Source organism: Drosophila navojoa, chromosome 5, assembly GCF_054131105.1.
Source record: "Drosophila navojoa isolate 15081-1374.11 chromosome 5, UAZ_NAV_1.0, whole genome shotgun sequence".
In the NCBI taxonomy this organism is placed as follows: Eukaryota; Metazoa; Arthropoda; class Insecta; order Diptera; family Drosophilidae; genus Drosophila; species Drosophila navojoa.
Genome location: NC_142893.1, coordinates 9,700,676 through 9,717,914, shown reverse-complemented (window position 1 = coordinate 9,717,914; position 17,239 = coordinate 9,700,676). Strand labels below are relative to the sequence as shown.

The window sequence follows — 17,239 nt, the reverse complement described above, 5'->3', positions numbered from 1 at the left end:
GCCATCATTAACTGAAGCTGCCTGCTGGCGCTAGCATTGTTTGACTTCGGCTTTCGCTGCGCTAATGATTTGACTGTGTCGCAATCGTAGACACACACACACACACACACACACACACACACATGCATACAGATGCCACCTTCTCTGCTCTGCCTCGCCTGCAACTTCTCCCTGTGGTCAGCTTAATGACTCGCCACACACAGAAAAAAAAACAAAAAAACTTTGCTAACTGCATTTGGGTGCATTAAGCGCCACAGCCAAATAAAACACATGTTCCAAACTGTTGACTACTTGGACTTTGCTCATTGCCACGCCTTCCCTTGCCCACAGCTAATGCCGCAATTTGTTGCCAAGCTGGGTTTATTACAGCGGGCGTTGCGCAGCTTCAACAGTTGCCCTGGTTACTTATGCAAGACATGCTTATATAGATCTACATATATACATATATATATACATACATATATATACATTAACTCCTACATAGTTGGCACTTGGCTACTCCCGAAAACTTTGCGACAAGTTTCCGTTTCTGCTATATACAATTTTCTTCATTTTTTTTTTTTTTTATTTGCGCCTCGTTTTGTTTGCTGGCGACTCTGCAGTTGGTGACATTTTCGGCAGCCAAAAACTTTTGAACTTGGCGCGTAATGAAGCAGCCCACGTTGGGTTGGGGAGGGGAGGAGTTGGTTGGAGGAGTGGAGGAGCGGAGGAGGTTGTTGGTGCAAAGTGCTCGTTTGGCTTTTGAGTGGAGTTCATTACGAATGCCGCCACGCTGCGTCGCGTGTTGACTTATGCATAATTACTGTTTTCTATAGCCAAAGCAGCCGCTGGCCAGGAGCAGGAGCAGGAGCAGGAGCGGGTGCGGGATGAGGAGTAAGGCTGAGCAAGAAGAGGCAGAGGCAGAGGCAGGCAGGCCTGGAGTAAGGCCAAAGCCAGCTGCAAGACTTGAGGCAGGGGCAGGGGCAGGAACAGAGTCATGGCTAAGGCTGGCGGGCAGAGCTCGAAGCAGCAGCAGCAGCCTAGCCTAGCCAAGGCAGATTGTCTGCAATAGGAGTGGGACATATTGCACTTTGTTTACCAGCGCAAATTTTCCTTTTTGCAGCTGCCAGCCAACTAAGCAGCAGGAGCAGGAGCAGGGGCAGCAGGAGCAGGGGCAGCAGCAGCAGCGAGGCAAAAATGTTTGGTGCAGCGTTTCATATGCTCATTTGCTGTGCATGACGCACTGACCTGTTTCAAATGCAACAAAAAGGAAAACGTTTTAAAGAAGAAGTGCAAGAAGAAGAAAATGAGCAAACAAAAAAAAAAGGCACTTGGTGCACTCAACTGGATTCTTAGGCTACATGGACGACCGGACGCGCAGCAAGGGAACTGCTGCTGCTGCAGCTTCTACTGCTGCCGCTGCTGCTGGTGTTGCTGCTGCTGCTTATGTAGCATACTTTTTAGCGCCCACTGTAGAGTTCATAAGACTCGACGGTGGCTGTCGAGTGTCGACTATATCAAGTTTTGACCAAAAATATTTATGTGCTTAAGCAGCGTCTAATGAACTCAGCTTGTGTCTTTAATTAAATGCAAGGGGACATATGTTAATTTAAGCTGGAGAAAAAAGCATTGACTGACTATAAATATTGCATAACTGTGTTTAAATATCTATAAGCAATATAGCAACCATATGTTTACCCATATCATCTGAATCAGATATATCATACACAAATATCTATACATATTTATAATCTATATAGTGCCAAGTATCATCAGAGCTGTGCAAACAAAATTTATAATACCCTTACAAGTTTTTCCATCGTACTTAATTCATGCAATTAAACTTCTCTCCTGTCGAGCAATTGTTTTCTCTGCACACTGGACTTACTCTACAAAGTGTACTGGCTATAATTTGAGCAATATTCCTTAATATTCATTGTTTGCATAGCTTATACTCTAAATAAACAAATTGCCTGCCATTGATTAAAATTTAGTGAAAGTCGTTATCATACTAGGATTTTCGTTAGATTTTTCAGCTGGCTGAAAGTCTCATGTCTCTCTATGCATGACCTACCTAGTTTTAACTCAACTCAATTCATAGACAGATAATCGCTCTAACTAACCTTTCACCTTTCCAAAAATATCTAGACTTTGTCAAGAAATAGATCTAGAATTGACTAAGGTAGTTTGTTAGTTAAGAATATATATATAGACAAACTAGTATAAAGTATATATATATAAAGCTATGGGCAGCTCATCTGATAGTCGTGCTATGCCTGAGCTGTGCGGCCGCCCAAGCAACGGAAGCCTTGACCAGCGAGCGGGTTGAGTGGGTGGCTGAGTTGGGTGTGCTTGGAGTGCTTGGGCGGTCAGTTTGCTGACGTTTGGGATAAAGTCAAGCGGATAAACAAGAGATTAAAATGTCATAAACAATGCCTTTTGAGCATGCAGCTAAAACAACTTAATGAAAGCTGCAGGTCACACGGGCAGAGCAAGCGCAAGAGCAAGAGCAGGAGCAGGAGCAGGAGCTGGAGCCGAAGGCAAGCATAAAGTGTTACGTAAAACTATTTTTGAGACTTGAAAGTTTTTGCAAACAATCAACACGAATACACAAACACACACTGAGACTCACACACACACACACATATTTATATACAGCCATCTATCTTTAATCCTTATGTGAAGTGTAGAGGCAGCCACAGCACCAGCAGCAGCAACAACAGCTGCAACCAAATGTGGCAGGAGGCGCAGTCAATAAATTTTCATAAAACTTTTGATTTGTATTTATGAGTTTTTTGGTGCGCTGGCAACAGTGGGAATTCAATTAAGTCGATACGATTTGTTCCACTTGTTTGTTGTTGTTGTGGTTTTTTATATATGTATATTTATTTATATTTTTGTTGGTATGTTTGTAAAACAATTGAAAAACTTTATTGTGGGCGGGTTCGGGCATACAGAAATGATTTATATTATCATACAAGGGCATACAATAAATTTTCGCCTAATGACAAAATAAGAATCGGGCTTAGCTTAAACAAATTCCTACACATACATTCATACATACACACACACACGCATAGCTCACACACACACACACACGCACACAAACATAACATAGTGTGCGTCCTTAAAAGTACATTTTTTGTGCATTTTTGTTGTTGTTAACACTTTCAACTTAAACGAAATACTGCATAAAAAGATCAACAAATGCAGCAGCAAAAGTCGGTGCAAGCAAAACTATATATATATATATATATAAAGATATATGATAAAATTTACGGCTGCAAAGTCAAGAAGGTACACATGTGTGTTTGTTCTTCTTCTTGTTTCGATGCTGAATGTGCAGCTTCTCAACTTTGTGGGCATAAATTTGTACATTGTATGATTTATAAATTGTGAGCGCTAATTTCCTGCCTTTTTTTTTTTTTTGTTTGTTATTTAAGTATTGATTATAGTAATTATGTGAAGGTAGGAATGAATATTGAATATAACGGATATCGGATATCTCTACTATATATGCACAAAAGGTAAACAAAAAGAATAAAGTAAAACAAAGATGAAGCTAAGACGGTGATAGCTACTCTACTCGATCTACTCGGCGCTGGCATTGATCGTGATGGTCTTGCCCTTGGGATCATCGAAACGATCCATGGTCTTGATGTCCATCATCCAGCACAAGCCCAGGAAGACAATCACCAGCAAAATGACAACGACGAACAGGCCCATCAAAATGCCGGGCGTTACGAAGCCCACACAATCCCAGGAATCGCCGAATGCGAAATCAGACGGCGTTGTATCACTGAACGGCGCTTGCAGCTGGAGCGAGGTCCAGGTCAGCGAGTTAATCTGGTTTTCCTTATTGACGGGTGTATACCAGGTGGTGTTGCCGCAGGTATACGAGAAGCTTGGCGGGGCGGTCACTCCGGGCGTACGGAATGTATCGGTGCCATAGGCTGCATTGCTCACCGTATAGTAGCCCTCCTCAGCGCCATAGGTAACGTCAAAGGTGATATCTTTTGAGGCATCGGTTGACAGGGCAACGGAGAACTTAATGCTGGTGGCGTTGGTGATTGTCATGCCCAGAACCTTCACTGGTGTCGTGGTGCCAGCGGCCTGGTTATAGTACTCAACATTCACGAAGCTAATGGCAAACTGATTGCCACTGAAGAACCTATTGGTAACCGTCTCCGCCGACGTCCAGCGACGGACGCGACGCTGCACAACGGGTGCCGTGGCGGGTGCAGCGAAATACAGATAGGCAACCTTGCAGTTCAATTGCTGACTGATGGCAGCAATGGCAGCGTCTGTTTACAGGTAATATGCACGATAAGAATTAATCAAATGAATGGACAGCTCTCATTGAGCAAAGCTCACCATGTGACTGGAGCGTAGCGGCACGTGTCTCTTCCACATTCTCGAAGGAAACAATCTGTGCGGTGCCTACTTCGCATTTGATTGGATGCACCAGCTGGCCGTTGGCATCGACGCTGTTGTGTTCACGCTTCTGGGCAGCGACACGCAATGCCTCAGCCGGATTCTCGACGCTTGTGTAATAGGTCTTGGGGCTGACGCTTTGCAGCTGAGCATAGCAGGACTGGGCCTCGTTGGTGGAGCACAGGAAATCCTTGTTGCTTAGCTGGAGTGAGGGAGACAGACACAAATGTGCTTATTGGTAATACACAAGCGAGTTTGCATTTGCACTTACGCCATTTTCCTCGAAGGCCACAACCATGTGATCTTTGAGCAAAGTCGTCAACTGCTCTTGAAATTCAGCCTGAGGCACAGTGCGCAGCGAAGGTTTCGTTGGACTGTTATTGAATATAAATAAGTGGTAAATAGTTATATATATATAATAATATTTGAAAAACAGCCACCCACCTGTTGGCACCCCATAGAAAAACGGGCGTCTGCTCGGCCAAGGCGACTCCAATGACGCACAAAGCAATCACCGATTTCCACAGCATTTTTAGTTGCGTGGCTCGCTGTTTAATTAAATCAAATTAAAATAAAATGAAACTCCAATCAATAAACGAACATAATTGAACACAATTAAAAAATAAAACCAACCAAAAATGAACAAAAACTACAAACGAAAAATGAGCTAAAACTTTTTCGTTTTGCACGGCCCGATTCTCGATTTGCGCTGTCAAGAGTGAAAAAGTTTTCATATGACAGGTCATGTGATGGCCAACCAGCTGACCGATTGCGAATGCAACTAATCGATATTTCAGTCGATTTGGCATTGACAGTCACGGCGACACAGTGGAAATTCATATATGGCCACACCGCAAAGCGCCAAAAATTACAAATTACTATCGCTTTTATGTTTTGAGTGATTATAGCTATTTTTAGGTAAAAAAAAATACAAAAAAAAATATAATTATACATAAGCTATTTATTAATAATAATTATTGTTTAGTATATAATTGGTTCACAATAAACACGAATTTGAATTCAAATATCAAATAGGCATAATATTGGTCGCAATATTTATGCCTTAAGCGCGATAGTTGCTATCGATAGCTCAGCGAGATGTGTCCTAATTAGAAGGCCATCACTAATAAAAGGCCGACTTAAAATCAATCCCGTTTTATTGTTTTGAGTGAATTGTGTGCAGAACAAAGAGAATTTATTTACTTAACGTGCACGGAAAGTGTTTGGCAATGTAGTGCGCAATAGGTTATACGAAATGCGTCTGCGACGCCGGTGGCATCGGCGGATGCGGCGTACAATTGAGAAAATCTATCGGCTTAAGATGCAGTCGAGACGAAAACTGATTTTCCTAGCAATATTTGGAGCACTCTGCGTTCTACTCTGGGTGGCAGGGCAGCAAATGTTCAATGCTTCAGATGGCCATGACAGTAGACATTATAGCGAAACTCACTGTGCGCCCATAGATGCCGTCTATACCTGGGTAAATGGATCGGATCCCGATTTTATAGAATTGGTTCGAAGATATGATGCCAACTACGATCCATCGAGATTCGATGACAAAAATGAGCTGAAATATTCGCTGCGTTCGTTGGAGAAGCACGCAAGCTGGATAAGGCATGTGTACATTGTGACCAATGGCCAAATACCCAGCTGGCTAGACTTGAACTATGAAAAGGTCAGCGTGGTGCCTCACGAACTGCTCGCTCCAGATCCCAAACAATTGCCCACATTCTCTAGTGCTGCCATTGAGACGTTTATACATCGCATACCAAAGTTGTCCAAGAGGTTTCTCTATCTCAACGATGATATCTTTTTGGGTGCTCCATTGTATCCGGAGGATTTGTATACGCAGGCGGAGGGCGTGCGCGTCTATCAGGCCTGGATGGTGCCCGACTGTGCCTTGGATTGCCCCTGGACCTATATAGGCGACGGTGCGTGCGATCGTCATTGCAACATCGATGCGTGCCAATATGATGGCGGTGATTGCAGTGAGGGCGGCATTGGCGCAGCTGCGGCTGGTCAACTGCAGCAGGAGCTGCACCAAGCAGCTGAAGCAGCTGCTCCCGTGGCCCATCCGCCTGTGCATAAGTTTCCCAATATGGGCTTGCAGCAGCTGTTCAAGCGCAGCTCGACCAACTTTAAGGAGCTGATGAAGCATCGCAATGTGTCCACTTTGCTGGAGCTGCGTCGCATTGTGGAGCGCTTTAATAAGGATAAGCTGAAGTCCCTCAATCCCGAGTTCGATGTGAGCAGCACCAGCTCCAGCAATTTGCTGCACAAGGAGGACTTCAAGTCCTCCACAGACATTTACTCGCACTCCCTGATAGCCACCAATATGCTGCTCAATCGTGTCTATGGCTTCAAGGCGCGCCATGTGCTGGCTCACGTGGGATTCCTCATCGAGCGTGACATTGTCGATGATATGCATCAGCGCTTCCAGCAGCAGGTGCAGCAGACAGCCCAACAACGTTTCCGTACGGCAACGGATTTGCAATTCGCGTTCGCTTACTATTCGTTCCTGATGAGTGAGACGCGAACGCTGAGCGTCGAAGAAATCTTCGATGAGTTCGATACGGATGGCTCGGGCACCTGGTCGGATCGTGAGGTGCGCACATGCCTGACACGCATCTATCCGCCACCGTTGGATTGGTCAGCGATGCGTTACTTTGAGGAGGTGGTGCAGAATTGCACGAGAAATGTGGAGCAGGATGTCAACAGCAAGATTGTGCACTCCACATTGGTCTATGAGCGCTACGAGGATTCCAATTTGGTAAAAGATGAAGTAGCCAAATCCGATAACATAGTTAACTAATTGCATCTTGCATCTGCAGCCCACCATCACCCGCGAGCTGGTCTATCGCTGCCCATTGCTGGCTGAGGCGCTGACCGCCAACTTTGGCGTGCGCCCCAAATATCGCTTTCACGTCAGTCCGAAGCGCGCCTCGCACAGCAATTTTATGATGCTCACCTCGAATCTGACGGAGGTCGTGGAGGCGCTCGATCGCATGCGTCGTAATCCACGCAAGTTCAATTGCATCAATGATAATCTGGACTTTAAACGTGGCGAGGACAATGAGCTGGTGCGTCATCTTCTCGAGGATTTCTATTTGTCCTTCTTTCCGCGTCGCAGCAAATTTGAGCTGCCGCCACAATTTCGCAACCGCTACGTCTCTTGGACGGATTATCAACGCTGGCGTCGACGTAAACGCGCCGTCCTCGTCGTTGGCTACGGAGTTAGCCTGCTTCTGGTCATTTTTCTACTACGCTTGCTCTGCCAGCACAAGGCGAAGATCGTGCGCCGTTGTGTGCAGCGACTGTAGAGTATATGTATTTACTGATATTAATATCGGCCTTAAGGTTGTGTTCGTTTTGCTTTACATTTCACTTAATTTCGTGTTGTGATAAGTTTTAATTGAGATTATCGCCATTTCCATTCTAGTTATATAGAACATTGAGCTCTGACTGTATCTAATTTAAGCGCAATCATGAGGCTAATTTTAAGCGTGGCAAACTGGAAAACAGAGATAATTCGATGAGGCTAAATGAACTCTACAATTAGTGTAATACATACGTAAATAAATAGAATTTTTAAAATAGTAACTTACTCTGGCTTTAACGGCAAATTTATTGCTTAACAGCGATTGTTTAGCTTTTTATGTGAGCAATACAAGTCTCTAACAGTGCTGTCAGTATTAACATTACTTTCGCGTCTTAACAGTTAATGTTAACAGCATTTGCTTAAACAATGTCTGATTTGGCTTGACTGGAGCTGTTGCTGTTAATTTAACACCATGTTGACTTTAAACTTCTTCATTTAAAAAACACATTTGCTTAAAAATGCTTTCTTCGTTTTTATTGGGACAAATCGCGTTAACAGTAATGTCCTAGCTAATCGGTACGAAAAGTGTACGAAAACTTTATTTACATAGCAGTGTAAACATGCCTTACAATTAGACTATAGTTTATTGGAGGAGACTCTGTATAAAATATATATTTATATATAAAACTGTTAACTCGTATAGCTCGTTAGCCAATGTTTTCAATGTGCTACATACTGCAATAATATAGTAAAGAATTGGGCTGCAAATAGTAATAGCTACCATAAGTATGTATATATAAAAAACAATTGGCAATAGAAAACTAATTAGGTTGAGAAAAACAAGTGATATGCTTTCAGCTGAATACACACACAAGCACACAGTACTTAAGCGAATATATATCTATATATGGGTAGGCATATAAATAGAAGTATGATATTGAAATAGCTAATGCAAATCTGCACACACATTGTCGAGCGCGCGTGTGTGTGTGTGTGTGTGTGTGTGTGTGCATTATATACATATGATATATTAAATTCCGATTAAATAAAATCAATTGGCCCGCTGCTATTCGATCCTGATGCGGGTCGTCGAACGTCGCAGTGTGAGGCATTCCTTGATGACCAAACGCATTAGCAATATCATGGCTATAATATCTGCCACGATTAGCATATAGAAGACATTCTCCCAGCCATGGCTGGATATGAGGCCCGCTAACAGTGGCCCAACTGCCGCGCCAATGGAGCCCGTGCCGTCTATTATGGCCGTGACTGTGGCCAAAGCATTGGCATTGCCCTCCAACGAGCTATGCTGACCCAGCTCAGCGCTAACCGATGTGGTGATCAACGCATACGGCCCATTCACAAAGATGCCGACTATGATCAGCAGCAGCACGCTAATCGTGACCGACAATGCGCCATATTGTTGATATAACAGCAGCTGGAAGCGCATAAGAAGATGGAAGACGTATCAATATATATGTATGAGAAGGGAAATCTGGACATCTTACTATAGGCGAGGCAAAGAACAACATCACTGTGCACACGGTGGCGGACATGCCCGTGAGATCGGATAGATAGCCCGCGGCTATGGCGCCCAAAATGCCGCCCACATCGAAGAGCGTAGAGAGATCAGCCGATAGCTCCGGACCCAAGGTACCTAAAGGAGTAAATATATATGAATATCTCGAATATATGTAAGTATAAAAATGTAATTTACTGGAAGACTGTATATAGAGCGGCAGCCAGTACATGAAGGTATAGCTAACCAGCTTGGTGAAGAACAGGCAGAGCGAGAACTCAACAACGCCTGGTATATGGAGTGCACCCATGAGGCTGATGGGACGATCTCTTGAGCTCGGACGAGCAAAAATGGGCGTGCGTTCAGTGGGCGGTGAACGAAAGCTGACCTGATCCTGCATTGATAATAGAAATACATTATTAATGACTCTATCAAAATAATACAATTTACATATATACACAGATATATATATTCTACATACTATACTAGATTCTACAGCAAATACAGAAAGCAGTTGAGAAGCGGCACACGTACAAAAACAGCGATTAGAATGGACATAGCACTCGATAGACATGCACTTACGGTTTGTGGTACGGCATAAAAGGACTGTGCATAAAGCTGGCCGTGCGTCGAATTATATTAGATGAGCGAAATCATAAAATGCAATAGCTGAAATTGGAAGAGCACAAAAGCCAGGTATACTCACAGCTTGGCTGCGACGCGCTTGCTCCTCATCATTGTCGCTGTCCGCATCCGATTCGTTCGAGATGATGCGACGCTCCTGTGTGCTGTGCTGTGGATGACAGCCCACAATCTCTGGCTGATCGACCAGAAACAGAAACAATACAAATCCAACAGCTCCAATTATGATGCCAGGCACCACAAAGGAGAGCGCCCAATCCGTTTCCACATAGTGCGCGGCAATCAGTGTGCCCAATATGTTGCCAATCGATGTGTGACTATTCCAGATGCCAAAGATCAGGCCTCGTTTCTCTTTGCCAAACCAGCGACCCACCAGGGTAACAACACCCGGCCAGCCTGTCGTCTGAAAGATGCCCGCGAAGATTTGCACAAATATGAAGTAGCTGAGGCTGTGTATATTGGAGGTGCGTGCGACGCCAAAGAGGTAGGTGAACACGCCCGTCATGATCATGCCCATGGATAGGAAATAGCGCAATGAAACACGCTCCGCCACAAAGCCGGAGACGAACATGGCAATCGCATAGGAGAAGAGAAAGGCGGAGTCTAGCATGCCAAACAAGCTCTTCGAATCGGGACCATCTGGGAAAAGCAAAAGCTTTAGCGATCAAATAGATCTACTAAGGAGAGTGGAAAACCCTGCCGCACGGCCATTAGGATTCCAATTAAACTTACCGAACGGCGCGTAGCCGCAATCGATGCCCGCATGAGGCTGTGAATCGGAGCAGTTGTAATGGAGCACGGATTTGACCACAGATATCGGTTTACGGGACATGTGGTAACAGGCATAGGCAGCGAATGTCAACAGAATGATGGACATCTTGTAACTGCAATGATAAGGTAGGCCATGATAAGCATTTGTAACTCAATTAACATCAACTCCGATCAATGGCTTACCAGAGTTCCCTGCGGGCATGAAATCGCGGACAGTGCCGCGATAGGCTCTGAAGGACCCGTATGCCAATGGGTATATCATTGTAGCTGTTACTCATTTTGCGCGTTCGCGTCACTGACGATCTCATCGACTGGCCCAAAGCACGCTCTCACTATTAAGCAGCTGAGCACGTCCAGGCGGGGCAGGTGCGTGTAGCTACTTATCTAAATTGAGCTGAAAGAGCGAAAGAGATGTAAATATGAGAGAGAGTTGAAGAGAGAATGGCGATATGCTTAAAGGAAAGAAATGAGAGAGAGAGAGAGGAAAACTGGGATATTTAGAGATAAAGAAACGAAGGCAAAATATTTGATGTATAAAATAAATCTTGAATTAATTTAAAGGCTAGCGCCTTTTCTGTTCTAGCTAATTTATTAAAAGATTTCGTATAGAAACAAAAATTTTTCTCATTGAAGTAATTTATCACAAACAAAAAGTCATACACTAAGCTGAAATAGTCCATAAATATAAATATGCACACATGCATTCTGAGTCATTCTAAATATTAATACTTTTCAACTAAAGTAGGCATTTGGTGGTTAGCCGAATGAATGTTCGGATCAGTAATAGCTTTTATAATGTAGTACAGGACAATCTACATGGGTAGCATGTGCTAGACACATGGTTTAGCTTAGATATATTCCGTTTCTTTATTACGATATCGTTATCATCGTGGCCTTTTCATAAACTCTACTGTTCCGATAATAACTTTTAAAAAGTTATTTAAGATAGTCAGGATTTAGCATGGTTCCATCGTTCCTTATAATATTTCTGCAATTTATATAAAATATATGTTTCTCGATCATACATATAAATTGATCTATCAAAAATTCCTATGTGTTATTAGAAATATTTTCATTATTAGAGTTATCACAAGGTAACTGAAAATATATTTTTAACCTATCGACTTTATATATTATGAATCTACACAGGTGATTGAATAAAATAAAAAATTATGCCAAGCCTTATCAAGGTAGCTTTGAAACAGACTGAACTGACTATAACGACTCGCAACTAGAACCTACATATATCAAGGCAAACCAGATGGAAGTTTGTACGTTTCATTGAAAATTTGCAAAAACCCTACACACAAATACAAACACAATGAGGCAGGTAAACTGTGGGCGTACATCAACAGGTAGTGTTGACTGTAGCGCTGACGCGGCTGAGGAAAACATTGATCGAGGGAGGGAGAGAGATAGTGTCGGAAACTCAATTGAGATTGTTGCACAGCGACCGCTTTAGTTTCCTATGAAGTTGTTGCCCTTATCGCATTTTTTTTTTTTTTTTTTTTGGTCTTCATATTTTGCGCACTAACACAGTAGCACATCAACACATCAAAGCACACAAACAGACACACTCAGGCACACACATTCATCCAAGCATATGTTGTCAGGGCTTGTAAGTAACAAAATGCCCAAAATGAAATGAAATATTGCCGGCAGATATACACGTATTGTTTTTGTAATAAAATTGTTATGCTGGCAAATTTGAAATGTGAATACTGCAACGTAGTTTATTTGTTTACTGATATCTAAAAAAATAAGACACTCTTTGTTGTTGTGTGACGTTGAACTGCGTCTGTTTGCCCTTGTTGTTGCTGCTGCTGCTGCTATTCTCTTTGCGTACTTATGGCAAACTGTCAGGGCAACACTTTAGAAATTCCCTGCTCAAATCAATTAGCTGATTAGTGTTTACTTTACCGTTAAACGAACATTAAACAAATAAATAAAAAAGCGTAGCACATTAAATGTTATATCGAATCGTTCGCTATATGTATGTTCAATCGAACAACTCAAGAAACTGAATGAGCGAACTGCCCAGTTCGGTCTGTTGTCTGAATTGAACTAACAGCTGTGACCGCTCACTGTTTATGCAAATATTTATGCAAGTTATCGATAGTTTATTGGACTGTGCCAAATCGAGTATGTGTTGTCATTGTGGAGCAAACTGTAGATATCATTCACATTCTGTTGTGTGTTCATTTTGAAAAAAGCGTGTCAAAAATGTGTACAAAATATGTTCAAATATTATGCAATGACAGCTGAAAAAGCTTTAGCTGTTTTGTAGATGTATAAGTGAATTTATTGATGCCAGCAAAGAAATAACAACAGTTGGCTATGCTCAAGTGGCAACTATTTGCAATTGTTCCATAAGTAATTGAATGAACGGAACAATAAAATAATTATTATATATTAATTTTGTAAAGTTTTTTTTTTTCGAATAGTTTTCTGAAATACATTACCTGTACGAGGAGTCGAGCCAACAGAAGACTGCGTTTTCTTTGAGCATTTCTACGCTAAACCACATTTAATTTGCGCGGCATTTGCTTTGTACCAACATATCGACAACGAAATAAAAGTATGTTAAGCGATAAGAAACCAACTCTGTTAAGCTTTAAGCGTTAAGAATCTGTTATATACCAGGGGCACGCAGCTGTGTTACTTAACATTTAATGCCCGCGGTCAAATTCAAAATTCGAATTGAAATTAGAAACCGAGCACTAAGTTGTAGTGAATAGTTGACTTGTGAAACATTCTTTAAATATTGTAAAATCGCACGTGCAAATTTGTAATTTACTTTGACAGTTTAGCTTTACCTTATTTTTCTCGCCACTGTCGAGATCATGCGCTAATTATAAAACGGGCACGCGACCGGATAAGAGAACCATTGTGTACACACCATTAGTCAGTTGTATTTGCGTTGACAATTCCGTGTAATTCGAATCAAAGTGAAGTACAAATCCAATTCACATGATTCGGCTTCTCTAGACTCGGCAACAGACAGCTCTATATATTTCTGATTTTATGAACTGCACAAAACAAAAGCAACATGCTAATTTCATAGACTTATTGCAATTGATTTTTACATGTGAAAAACAAGTTGAGTAATTAGAACAATACAAGGCGCTAATTGGAGCCAACTGCCGCTTAGCAAAATATCATTTAGCTCTATTGTATAAAAAGCTTTGCTGGGGCACGACTTAGTTACACTTTGAATTCCATCTTCAAGAAGATAACAGCTCTATTGTATCTTACTTAAAACAAAGCAATCAGCTATAAAGCAGATCAAACAGAATGCTGTCTACTAAGGTGAGTAAACCGTGTGAATTTACAGCTGAATTGAGTCTTCATAGAAATATCTCTCATCGTCAAACAGCAAATTTGTCAAATATTCGCCTACCTTATGGCCCTACAATTGATCTGTGCGTATCCCAGTTCCATTGAACCGAACCGAAGAATCACCGCAGACACTTTACAGACAGATGTAGGGTATGCGAAAGTTGAGCAACTCTACAGATTGGAGCGCAGCTTAAGCAGATTGCGACGCGCCGTGGCTGACCTGCCCTATGAGGAGGCCGATGATGATATGGAATTGGCTGAGATAAATGTATTTCGTCCACTGTTCCGCTATCGTGCCGAGGTTGCCAGACAGGTGCCAAGGCCAACGCAGCAACAAATTGGTTAATTGGACCTTCATATACCCTGTAATAATATAGGATACTCAACAGCTTCATCGATTCTCAATGCAATCATCAAATCAACACGTTTTATACCAAAAGTTTAGTTCATAGGCAATTAAAAGAAACAATTCAATTTGATTAACATTTAAATATATATATATATATGTATATATATAGTTTATTAAAGTTTTTATTTTATACATATGGTAAAATTTTTATTGGATTTCTTGAGTTATTTTTATTATATATTTATTGAAAAATATTCACATGTGATTAAGCATATATACACACACATCTATAAACAATTCTAATTAGTTAATTCATTATTTTGTTGCTTTTTAATTTACAAATATTATTGTTTTTTGTGCTTTTTCGGCCACTTGGCGTGGATAACACTCAAATTCCTTACATTGCAATGGATTTTCATATTGAATATATATATTTATATACAAAAAATGAACAACTCATAAAAATATAAATCAACTAAATTCGGAAGACAAAGACAAAAGAAAAGGAAAAAAAATATCCTACTTTAAACAATTGCTAAACTTTTCAGTTCTTATACACATATATTTATATAAAAAACTGAAGAAGAAGAATATTTGTTTGTATATAGTTATTAAACTCTGCTCAATAGCTTCTGGCGAAATTAAATATTTATAGTTGATTCTTCGAGCTTAAAGCTTAGAAAAACTTGTTCCTTCATATTAGGAAACTCAATTTACGTTTAGTTCATAGTTATATATTTATATAAATGTTGCATTTGCTTGGTTCCATAAAGTTGCTCGCGTTCCTTAAATTGTTGTTTTTGTTTTGTTTTTGTTTTTTGGTTGTTTTACATTAAATTTGATTTAATTTTTGATTATCAGGCTTGAAAGACACAAATGTGTCTGCACTCTAATGTGTGTGAATGTGTGTGTGTTTGTTTATCGTTATGGTTATCGATATATCGAAACCTGTTTGCATTTGTAAGGTTAGGTTTAGTGGTTCTTTTACTTTGGTTTTTGATTCTCTTGTTTTTATAGAAATATTCACATATAATTAAATAGAATTACAAATTACATATTATCTAATACATATTACAATTACATTTATTATATATGTATATATATGTTATATATACTCTCGTATAACTTGAAGCATTTGTGTTTTATTTGGTGTTTTTACTTTTCTTTCAACTGGTTTTTGAGCTGTTTATCCTCTTCTTTTTTTTTTTAGAGCACCTGCAAATTCTCGCAATGCTTAAACTTGGAATCCTCCTTGCCCAGTATCCAGGTGAGCATCTGTCGCGCCTTCATGCTGGCCAGCATTACGCTGCGGCTCTTATACCAATGAGCCGGAGAGCTGCCATCGCGCGTACCCTAGAAAACGATGGTAAGTCAGAATACTTGTATAGTTTACGCATTTCTTTTTTCATATGTGTATATTTGGAATATTTGTACTGGTTAAACAAACTTAGTTTTTGTCCGAAAATGTCAGGTGTTTGGTTTAGTCGGAAAATAGTGTGTTTGAATAACAGCAAAATGTAGCAAAGGAATAACAAACAAACAAGAACAAAACAAACATGATGCATGAGGTAAATTTTAAACAAGTCTTCTACATTTGACATCATTTTCATTTTTGGCACATCTACAAACTATGAGTGTATTAATCATATGAATTTTTAAGGGGAAGAGGGACAGACATCTAAGAGTATATATGTACAGAGATACACAAAGGGGAATATGACAGTTATCAATAACAAGTAACTGTATTTATCAATCAATTCTCCAAAGATTTTCATATATATATTCAGGAATTCAATATATTATCTATAATTAGGATAGTCGACTGCTTTCACGGTTATGTTCTGCATGCGAATTAGTTAATATTCAAAGTTGACGGGGGGCAACAATTGAGCTTGGAGCTAAGGGGTCAAGTAGTTCATTGAGATAAAGAAAGAAAGAGAGAGAGAAAAACAGCGAGATTGAAAGTGGGTAAGGGAAACTCGGTAACATTTAGAACGGAACTGTAGTTGTTGATGATTGTGTTGACAGCATTACTTACCGCATCGTCGGCCTTAAGATCAGTCAGTGTCAGACATTTATCAGTTTCTACAGTCTCTAAGTGCTTGTCTTTGCTATCTTTTAATTTAGTTTTGTCTTTAGACTTTTTTGGATTCAGCTGCGAAAGCGATCGATTACACATTACACATAGTACATCGAAGATAAATAAAATTACACAAATCAATGATAGAGATAGATAGATTAAGAGAGAGAGAGAGATCGAGATAGAGAGTGAGCGAGAGAGTTTTTGAAAAGCGATGATGATGAATAACAAATAATTGTTAAACACAAAGTCTCGAGTATTTCCTACAGCTAGTCGCTTCTGCCATCATCGAGGTCTATGGACATTGCCTTCCATTGCTCTCTATCAACTTACGTGCAATAGATTTTGATCCTTCTTCAAGCGTATTTGGGTCAAAGTGCCAGCGAGCAGTTCATCACAATTATGGTTAATGCCCACCGAAACCTCGATGAATTTGGCGCCAAAGGTGCAGGCCAGACATTTACCATCTAAACGAGTGGAAGAGCGAGAGAGAGAGAGAGAGGGAGAGAGAGGGGTAGATTGTTAGCTAATGAGTGTTGGTCACGCACTGCTGGCTGGACAACTTGCCCTGCGCTGAGACGGCGCGTGATCTGGCCAAATCAATTTTGTTGGCCACCAAAATGGTGGGTCGATGGCGCAGCAAATCCATGTCCTGCAGACGTGATAATATCTGCTTGGCACGCGTAAACGACTCCTTATCAATGCAGGAATAGACAACCAGAAATGCGTCCGCCTTCTCCAATTCTTCCTGAAACAAAACGAAAACAAAAAAAAGCAAAAAAACAAAAATTATTCAACAAGTTTTAC

The 17,239-nt window shown here is 40.9% G+C and overlaps 6 protein-coding genes across 9 annotated transcripts in view; 3 read left to right on the top strand and 3 right to left on the bottom strand.

Annotated features, from left to right (window-relative positions):
* Nucleotides 1-17,239, top strand: part of LOC108653075 (uncharacterized) — a 102,113-nt gene that overhangs the window by 76,875 nt on the left and 7,999 nt on the right. The gene's annotated exons all lie outside the window — the stretch shown is intronic.
* On the bottom strand, nt 2,862-5,207 carry VhaAC45 (Vacuolar H[+] ATPase AC45 accessory subunit). The gene is made up of 5 exons (XM_018104167.3): nt 5,047-5,207; nt 4,858-4,961; nt 4,685-4,787; nt 4,354-4,615; nt 2,862-4,283 (listed from the first exon to the last, which is right to left on the bottom strand). The coding sequence occupies exons 2-5, from the start codon at nt 4,941-4,943 to the stop codon at nt 3,571-3,573; spliced, it is 1,164 nt and encodes a 387-aa protein (XP_017959656.1). The 5' UTR covers nt 4,944-4,961; nt 5,047-5,207; the 3' UTR covers nt 2,862-3,570.
* Nucleotides 5,507-8,013, top strand: Gnptab (N-acetylglucosamine-1-phosphate transferase subunits alpha and beta). The gene is made up of 2 exons (XM_018104150.3): nt 5,507-7,183; nt 7,245-8,013. The coding sequence occupies exons 1-2, from the start codon at nt 5,669-5,671 to the stop codon at nt 7,731-7,733; spliced, it is 2,004 nt and encodes a 667-aa protein (XP_017959639.1). The 5' UTR covers nt 5,507-5,668; the 3' UTR covers nt 7,734-8,013.
* Nucleotides 8,240-12,741, bottom strand: MFS16 (major facilitator superfamily transporter 16). Of its 3 annotated transcripts, none has more exons than XM_018104152.3 (8): nt 12,585-12,741; nt 10,848-11,058; nt 10,626-10,777; nt 9,958-10,532; nt 9,834-9,869; nt 9,450-9,645; nt 9,241-9,389; nt 8,240-9,170 (listed from the first exon to the last, which is right to left on the bottom strand). In XM_018104152.3, the coding sequence occupies exons 2-8, from the start codon at nt 10,970-10,972 to the stop codon at nt 8,799-8,801; spliced, it is 1,605 nt and encodes a 534-aa protein (XP_017959641.1). In that variant the 5' UTR covers nt 10,973-11,058; nt 12,585-12,741; the 3' UTR covers nt 8,240-8,798. The 3 variants fall into 3 exon arrangements, with proteins under 3 accessions (XP_017959641.1, XP_089117148.1, XP_017959642.1); XM_089261022.1 differs by lacking the exon at nt 12,585-12,741 and adding an exon at nt 12,511-12,535; XM_018104153.3 differs by lacking the exon at nt 9,834-9,869.
* Nucleotides 13,329-14,606, top strand: LOC108653565 (uncharacterized). The gene is made up of 2 exons (XM_018104172.3): nt 13,329-13,973; nt 14,041-14,606. The coding sequence occupies exons 1-2, from the start codon at nt 13,959-13,961 to the stop codon at nt 14,347-14,349; spliced, it is 324 nt and encodes a 107-aa protein (XP_017959661.1). The 5' UTR covers nt 13,329-13,958; the 3' UTR covers nt 14,350-14,606.
* Nucleotides 15,144-17,239, bottom strand: part of Rgk3 (Rad, Gem/Kir family member 3) — a 38,461-nt gene continuing 36,365 nt past the window's right edge. The window contains exons 7-10 of one of the 2 annotated variants that reach the window (XM_018104164.3): nt 17,000-17,180; nt 16,766-16,899; nt 16,391-16,507; nt 15,144-15,705 (exon numbers count right to left, since the gene is read on the bottom strand). In XM_018104164.3, the coding sequence (XP_017959653.1) occupies nt 15,559-15,705; nt 16,391-16,507; nt 16,766-16,899; nt 17,000-17,180 (579 nt within the window). In that variant the 3' untranslated portion in view covers nt 15,144-15,558. The remainder of the gene's footprint in view (nt 15,706-16,390; nt 16,508-16,765; nt 16,900-16,999; nt 17,181-17,239) is intronic. The other variant, XM_018104165.3, reaches the window with a different exon arrangement.